The sequence below is a fragment of the Papilio polytes genome, unplaced genomic scaffold (assembly GCF_000836215.1).
Source record: "Papilio polytes unplaced genomic scaffold, Ppol_1.0 DF820622.1, whole genome shotgun sequence".
Classification (NCBI taxonomy): Eukaryota; Metazoa; Arthropoda; class Insecta; order Lepidoptera; family Papilionidae; genus Papilio; species Papilio polytes.
The window spans coordinates 1,662,145-1,670,550 of NW_013528582.1; the positions used below are offsets into that span (position 1 = coordinate 1,662,145).

The window sequence follows — 8,406 nt, forward strand, 5'->3', positions numbered from 1 at the left end:
TATAGATTTTTGTCACAAACTTAATCTAATTTATATTTTACTAGCTATTGCTCGCAACTATGCATGAAATTAAATTAAAATAATGAAAATGTGAAATATGCAACATAATTCTCATTTTTGTTTCCTAATTTTTTTTGATATCACCATGTAATTAAGCATCAGTTTAAAAAAAAAATTATGAATAGTAGACTACTTACTGTATAATCAAAGACTTGTATCTGATGATTGCTGGTACCACAGTAGACCTTGCCGTCTTCATACAGAAGGGTGTAGACTGTCATCTTGGGGCCTTCAAGTGTTCTCAACAAAAGTCCAGTTTGTGCATCTTTTATTGTAACATTCTCAGCCCTTGATGCTACTAGAAGTACCTTACGAGGTCCTTCTTTCATCGCTCGTAGAGCCAGTATAGATTGGTCAGAGAATTTTACTGTACTAACCGGTATCAGCATGTTATTCTGTAAAAAATATTTAATGAGGCATCAAAAATCTATGTTTCTAAGTAACATTGTTGTAAGATGCAGATTGATTAAAAATGTCCTTTAACTCACCTTACACTCAAATTGCAAAACGAATCCAGTCCTAGTTCCCACAAAGACGGTGTCCCAAGCTCGGTCCATTGTCTGTATCGGACTAAGAACATTACATTCAGGTCCCTTTTCAATTCCTGTCTGCAATATTAAAAAAATAACATTATAAAGTACAACACAAATTTGAAGATAAGCAAGGCCATATATGGAAATAAACAAGTTTCATATGGCATCATTACCAGCTTAGTATACATGCCCACTGTGGGGCTCTGAGTATATTTTAAAGTTGGGATGACTAGGCCATAGTCAACGCTGGTCTACTAGTCAACCAACCCATAATGTAAAGTGGGGAATAAACTTGGTAGTTTATCGACACCAGTAAAATTTTAAATGTGGTCTATGACAAAAAATTGATTTTTTTAATAGGGAGTTTTAAAGTAAAAAAATATAACATAATTACCTCCAGGTCATAGTAACGTATTCTAGAGTCTAAAGAGCCTGTATAAATTGTAGTTTCATATTTATCCTTAACAATTGTTAGACAAGTAACAGCTAAGTTTGATCCCTTCAATGTATTAATAAGTTGACCATCACCACTGAAGTAATACACATTTCCATCCAAACACGCTGCCACGAAATTATTGTCTATACACTGGAAATAAAAAAAAATCACAACAATGTTTACAGATTCTAAATTTTTTTTTCATTAAAAAACAAGTATCAACAAGTAACATAGTACTAACACATTTTTTTTTATTTATCTGTATTGATAATGGTGAAGAAAAAGTTGCACTCACTTCAATAGCAAGAACAGCATCAGCTTGCCCCGTGACATTTATTGAGTCACGACGTAAATTTTCGTCAGCTGCGAAATCAAACGTTTTGCATTCATTCTCCCCACTCTGCGTTGGTATTAATGAATCTTCACTTGACTGACTGTCACCTAGTATGACTTCTTCGCTTATCGAAACCTCTGCTATCTCTAACTCTTTATCTTGTGCTGATTTCTCTTCGTAATTATTATCAATGATTATATCTTCTGATACATCTAGCATGTCAAGTTGAATATCAGAATTTTCTTTATCTGGAATTTCTACAGCTTCAACAAAACTCGCACATTCTAATGACTCATACTGCATTACTTCTTCCTCGGAAGATTTCGTGTTATATTCTGCCAAGAGCTTATCCAAATCTTCCTTAACTAATACTACAGAGCAATCCCTAATTTCAATTATATTAAGATCATTTAAATTTATAGGTTCACTTGGTGTTTTAATAATCTTTTTCTTTGTTCTTTGTACCCTTTGTGATTTCCTCCTTGTTTTCATAGGTTTCTCGAAATCGTCTAATGTTATTATTTCTTCAAGTGGTCGATCATCCTTGAGAATCTGTTCTATAAGGGAAATATTTGGTGATTTGTCTTTTTTGACTTTCTTTGTCAACCTTGGTCCGATGGATTTTTTTCTTTCTTGCAATGACATTTGTCGACGAGTGAGTTTTCTACCTTTTGATGGCTCAATACTGTTATCACTATCGTTAATTGCTTCACTATGTGGTTCACTGTGTACTTCATTTGCATTTTCATTCGCTAATACTACCAGATCACTAATGGGTATATCTACAACTTCCTCTATAACTTCAGGAAAATCTAGACAATCTTTCTCAACTTCTTCGTCTTTACTTTCCTCCTCAATTTCAGGCATGTTTAAAAGAGCTATTCCTAATGATTGTATGGAGTCTTCACTTGGTTCATTTATTCCTAATGATCTATACAATTTTAATTTCTCTTCTACTAAATTCTGGATTTGTAAATCTATTTCCTTCATTCTCGCTAAAGGATTTAATGATTGAACAGGCTCTGTTGCTATGTGCGCAGGATCCATTTGGTGTTTTTCCACTATTATGGTGTCCTCAGACTGGGAACATCTAGTACAAATTACATCTAGAGTTGTTTGTGTATTTTTCGACACTAGTTCAGTATGAACTTGAGTTGTGGCGTCACGCTGTAATATTTTACGAGTCGCGTCCTTTTTTTTACGGTCATCTTTTTCACTACTGGATGCATGTTTTATACTCGGTACCACCGCAGTGTTTCGATGAGCCTGATGAATAATTACTTTCTTTGGTTTTTGTATAAACATATCTATAGTTTTAAGCGTATTTTTGGGATCCGTTTTAGGCGGACTATTGGTAACCGTATTATTAGGGACAGCTAAACTGGAATGACTTGATGGTGTAGGTGTATTCTTTTTTCTGGATTCACTAGTATGTTTTTCAGATTTATTTCTATTTTTCCGTCTAACATACTTATTCGAATATCCTTTTTCACTAACTTTTACTCTGTCACCTTTATTTGACAAAAATTTTGTTTTATGCGCTTTTTTTTCAGTTTGAATCTGTGGTTCAGCTCTTTTTGCAGGCACATTGGTGACATTTCTACTATCTTTTTTCCTCTTTTGGTCAGGGGGATCGTTTGTTTTTTTTCGTTTTTCTTTACGATGTGATGATTGTTGGTCAATGGGTCTTTTCCGTGAATTAGATGATCTTATTGATTTTGAAGTAGAACTGGTATGAGATGTCTTTGATTCTGTACTTACATTATTTTCACCGGGAACACAAATTTCATTGACGGTGAATGAATTCAAATAATCTGTCGAACTTACCGATTGTTTATCTGTATTTTGATTAATATTGGAGTTTATATTTTCTCTCTCACTAATGTCATTAACATTGTTTTTTACATTAAGTTTTAATGGTGATTTCGCAATGTTAAGAATTTGACTGTCAATTTCCTGCTTTACATTATCAGTTTTATTCTCTGTACCACAGGCAAAGCTGTTATCAAACATTGGTTGAGCCGAGCTGTCTCGTTGTGAGAGTTGTGAATTTGAAGTATCATCAGCAAGGAAATTGGGATCCACAGCAACATGATACTGATTGTCCAATTCAGCAAAGGGATCTTCATCTTCTGATAAACTTTTTGAGTTTGGGTCAAACAAAACTGGAACATCCTCAACTTTATATGTATCATTTGATTTATTGTCCAGACTATGTCTAGCAAATCGGACAGTTTCGGTCACCGGACCTCTATCCTCATTGTAAGAGCAACTTTTTGCTCTTTGTCTTGGTCCAAAATTAGGCTTATAAGATGTATTATTTCTTCTAACATCTAAATCATAGTTTTTGGAGATTTTATTCATTCTTTGCATTTCAGGTTCTTGGTAATGAGAATTTCCTTGATGTTCTATTGGTATATCTGAATATTCTTGTAAATAATTTTCGTAATTAGTTGAACTTGAGGGATACTCATCATAACCAAATTGTTCAGTATTAGTATGACTGGAACTTTCACTATCTATGTGTTGCTGTTCAAAATCATCTAAATTTAAAACTTTGGAAAGCTCAGCCATTACAAATGGTTTAATGTCCTCAAGAAATACTGTATCCTGGGGATCCAGGATACATTGCATTTGTTTCAAAAATGTATCCTCATAAATAGTGTTGTGGTCATCTTGTATGAATTCTGTACTAGTAGCACACAATGACTTTTCAGCGACTGATCGCAAATGACGATTGTAGCTATTTTGAGACTCTGTTATAAGACTGCTTATAGCATATTCAAATTTTGAAGAAGAATTTGGATTGTCCATTAACTTGTGTATTTTTTCTTTGTCCATTTTAAATAATTGATGGACTATTTTATTTTTTATTTTGTCACAATTTGATTTGTTCTTTTGTTTTTGTCTTTGGATCCTTCTTCGTATGGGTTGCTCTTGATGTACATCATAAAAATTACCAAAAGACTCTTCTGGATGAAAAGAATTGTTGTTAGAATTATCAATATTAACATTATCAGGCATATGTAGAGATTCATTTCTGTCTAATATTCTTTTTCTTATAATATTAACAGTATCATCTACTGTTCGGTTATAAGTTTTTGAATTTTCTATAATAGAGGTTGGATTACCTCCATAATGGTCGGATGAAGGTGGTCTGTGGCCTGGATAAGGCAACTTATTTACATCTTCAGTATACTTATACTGCCTACTTTGAACTCTTTCATCATAGTGATGTAGTTTATGTTCTGGGGGATGTGCCCACGGTGTAAATGAATGCTGTCTGTGGCCTAGACGACTGGTATTTGCACTTGGCTGCCTAAGATCAATATCTCCATGGCTATTTATATGACATGTATTACTTTGGTTACTGTTGTCATAAACATTGGAATCTTTATTCCTCTTCGTTGGACTAGTCAACTCACTATGTGAATAATGTTTTGGTTGTTGAAACACTTGCCTTTCGTTATGTGTATCATATGTTCTATTAACATTATTTCTGCTTATATATCTAGATTTGTTTCTATTACTTCCAGGAAAGTTATCAGTTATATGACTTAACCTTGATGCAAATTGAGGTGGTCTAAACCCTCTAGTAATTGGTGGCGAGAATCTGTAAGTACAAAGTAATTTACATTGTAAACAAAGCCAATATACCCACATGTTTTAATAATCTTAGTGGTACCATTATACATCAAATAATACTTAATATATTAGTTCACAAGAGGTTGCCAAGTTTCGCGGTAATATGTCAGTTCCCAAAAAAATGTTGTAAACTAATTTACATATAGAAAAAGTAAAATTATAATGTATTTTACCTGGGTACATCTACTGGTTGGTAGTCTCTAGGTCTAAATTGTTGATTCCCACCTCCTCGAGGCCTAAAATGTCTAGTGTTTTCATTTCGCCATCCACCGATCCCAGTATGACCTCGTCTCATGATTTCACTGTTACTGCATATTACACAATAATTAATTATGCTATTATCACTTTGAGAGCTATTTAATAATTCGTTTTAGGATAAAGTGAAAAATATAATCAAATAAACAAGTTTGATCAATGTCCCGCTGAATAAAAACACGACAGACAAAATAATGCGTTTAAATGACATTTCAGTCAGTGTTGCCCTCTAATCTTCTAATTTAATAATATGTTAAGAAGATCCATTTCACGATTTACCTATATAATCTGCAATTATTCTAACCCTAAAAAATGAGACTGTCTCTTATTTTTCATTTTTAATATTAAATTTTAACATGAAACTGTAATATTACATTAAATTTTTCTCTTGTTTTAAAGCCATCCCCAACCATACATCGTCATCATTTTAACGTTTTTATAGATATTTGTTTACTGCTGGCTTGCAGAGATAATCATGTTTATGTTGGGACAAAAGGATACCATATTTTGCAACTTCCTCAATATGGCTCGGAAATGGTGATTAACGTTTTCTAGCCTAACTGAACAACTTGTTACATCTTAGAATTTAGTATGCATGCAGACATTTTTTTCTTCTTTGCTCACGTTACAGTTGTGAGATTTTTTGACTTAAGTTTAAAATTTGAAAATAATTCAGACAAATGAAAGACTAATTTATTTGTAAAGGCATTTATTATAATGTACGAAACAGACAAAACAGTTTATGCATTTTTACTGCTACTATTTGAATAGCAATATCCTTAAATTCCATTCTAATGTTTATGGTTAATTCAAACTCCGGCCAGAATGGAGGTCGGGTCTTCGACGCCTGCCTTCACTTTGCGTAGGAACAGCACTGCCTCACGACCGTCAATCAATCTGTGGTCGTACGACAGGGCGAGGTACATCATCGGTCTTATCTTTATCTGAAATTGAATACAACGTACCAATACAGTGGAAAATGTAGACAATATATGTTAAAAAAAGGGAAGGGTTAAAATCTATGCGGAACGATTGGCATTAGCTGAGTTTTAATTTTGAACTTCCTAACATTGTCTTCACCAGGACTATAGAGTATCGAAAAATGTAAAATAGGTGTAAGAACTAGATTATCGGCTGACGTCTTTCAGTCTACAAAATGTTTAAGTCTTTCCAAATCATAACCTCGTTTGCATTCTAATATCAAATTATCCGAAAACATTTGTCGTGTAACATCTCTTTAATAAGTGTATGGTATACCTCGTTCTTGATCGCAACTGGTCTCTGTATAATGGCGTGCATTCCCAGGATGGCGGACTGCGGCAGGTTGATGATGGGCATAGACAGCAGGGAACCGAACACGCCGCCATTGCTGATGGTGAAAGTGCCGCCCTGCATGTCACTCGGACGCAGTTTACCTGTTCCACAGGAAGATATTTATAGTGCGACAAATTTATCTATCCGGTAAGACTTGCTTCTATAACGTTTATTTCTATTAGAAAAAATGTATGGTCAAGGACCTTTTTTATAACAGAAGGCTAATCATCGACGCCCTTGTTTTCGGACTTTGTAAAAGCACTCGGTTGTCGATTGCCAGTCATCAAGACGGTATGTATAGTAAGTACATGGAGGCGCGTCTCGTGTCATCCGATGATAAAACTCGTGTACACACGGAGACACTGACAGTAAGCTCTTATATGATATTGTAATTTAGTTTCATTTTTACTCACGAGTAATAATAGGTGTGATTGTAAATAATTCAGTATCTTACTTATTCATACTTTCATACTAATATTGTAAATGCGAAAATTTAGATGGATGGATGGATGTTTGTTAGAGTTTGTAGCCTAAACGGCTGAACGGATTTCGATAAAATTCGGTATAGATGTAGAGGAGAAAATATAAAGCCGCGGTTGCAAACATTCCTATTACAATTAGAATTTCTAATAGTTGTAATAGGTTAAGTAATTTTACCTTCGCGAGCCCTGGCAGCCAGGTCGCTTATGGCAAGCTCTATCCGCGGGTAGTCCATCGATTCAACATTTCGGAGAACCGGTACTAAGAGACCCTTTGGCGTGGCTACTGCCACTGAAATATCTATGTAGTCCCTAAAATGTAACAAAACTGTGAATGTCCTCTTCAGAAACAGTGCAAACACAATATATCTGTCCCTTTCTTTACACGTGTGTTTTTGAATGTTTTAATTACCAACCTATACACAATGTTGTTGTCGATGATGACAGAGTTGACAACAGGCTGGTCCTCAAGGGCGTTGGCTGCAGCTTTCAAAAATGGCGACATAAAGGAAAGCTTCACTCCGTATTTCTTTTTAAAAGTCTCAACGTTAGCCTTCCGGAACGCCATCAGTCGACTGTTAAAGTAATTCGAATTTGTTATAATTTTTATTATATACGAGTATTAGCAATTTATACATAAATCATCAAATAAATCACTATTGAACTTAGGTCTTTCCCAAAGTTTTTACCGTGTGTGTATACTGTCGAAATATGTACTTTTTAAATGTACAGAATTATATTCTCATCCTTTTCATCCATTTAAAGTAAACAGAGATAACATATGCAGGTGAAACAAATAATGGCGACACATACGGAGGGTATCTTATAACGAACCTCATATCGCACTCATTGAATGTAGTAAGCATAGCGGTAGTGTTCTGCGCCTCCTTCAGCCGTTCGGAAATGCGCAGACGCATCCTATTCATCGGCACCGGGTACTCTGACCGGCTACCGGTTATTACTTTCGTAGGGTCGCCAATTTTTTGCGCCGCAAACTGAAATATATAAAACAGTTTAGGTTTAGCAGCGTTTAAACTTGTACTAATTAAATACTAAAATGATGTGGTGAGTAATAATATTATTGGATTCGGCAACTTGAATTTGTCGTAATTCGTAATAACCAAGTAACCGCTGACCATAGGCATGCACAATTGAAGCGCTTATAAAGAGGTTATTTTCTCTTCGTATGCGTTGTCTCTACAGTCAGGTCCACGTGCCTTTTCCATCCTTTAATATAACTCAAGGGTGGGAAGGGAAGATGGAATAAAATTAGGCCTCCGTCACGCACACCATCAGTTGAAACGTGGAATTGATTTGTCATCACGATTTCTTTCTGTGTGGTCGTGGTAT

The 8,406-nt window shown here is 34.8% G+C and overlaps 2 protein-coding genes across 2 annotated transcripts in view; both read right to left on the reverse strand.

The window, feature by feature from the left end:
• LOC106110425 overlaps window positions 1–5,462 on the reverse strand; it is a 6,204-nt gene extending 742 nt beyond the window's left edge. Inside the window, exons 1-5 of the mRNA XM_013292248.1 lie at window positions 5,182–5,462; window positions 1,325–4,976; window positions 988–1,179; window positions 549–668; window positions 176–455 (exon numbers count right to left, since the gene is read on the reverse strand). Coding sequence (XP_013147702.1) covers window positions 176–455; window positions 549–668; window positions 988–1,179; window positions 1,325–4,976; window positions 5,182–5,303 — 4,366 coding nt within the window. The 5' untranslated portion in view covers window positions 5,304–5,462. The remainder of the gene's footprint in view (window positions 1–175; window positions 456–548; window positions 669–987; window positions 1,180–1,324; window positions 4,977–5,181) is intronic.
• A 480-nt stretch (window positions 5,463–5,942) lies between these two features.
• The window catches only part of LOC106110426 (dihydrolipoyllysine-residue succinyltransferase component of 2-oxoglutarate dehydrogenase complex, mitochondrial), a 5,113-nt gene continuing 2,649 nt past the window's right edge, over window positions 5,943–8,406 (reverse strand). Inside the window, exons 5-9 of the mRNA XM_013292249.1 lie at window positions 7,891–8,108; window positions 7,473–7,631; window positions 7,235–7,368; window positions 6,521–6,678; window positions 5,943–6,207 (exon numbers count right to left, since the gene is read on the reverse strand). Coding sequence (XP_013147703.1) covers window positions 6,073–6,207; window positions 6,521–6,678; window positions 7,235–7,368; window positions 7,473–7,631; window positions 7,891–8,108 — 804 coding nt within the window. The 3' untranslated portion in view covers window positions 5,943–6,072. The remainder of the gene's footprint in view (window positions 6,208–6,520; window positions 6,679–7,234; window positions 7,369–7,472; window positions 7,632–7,890; window positions 8,109–8,406) is intronic.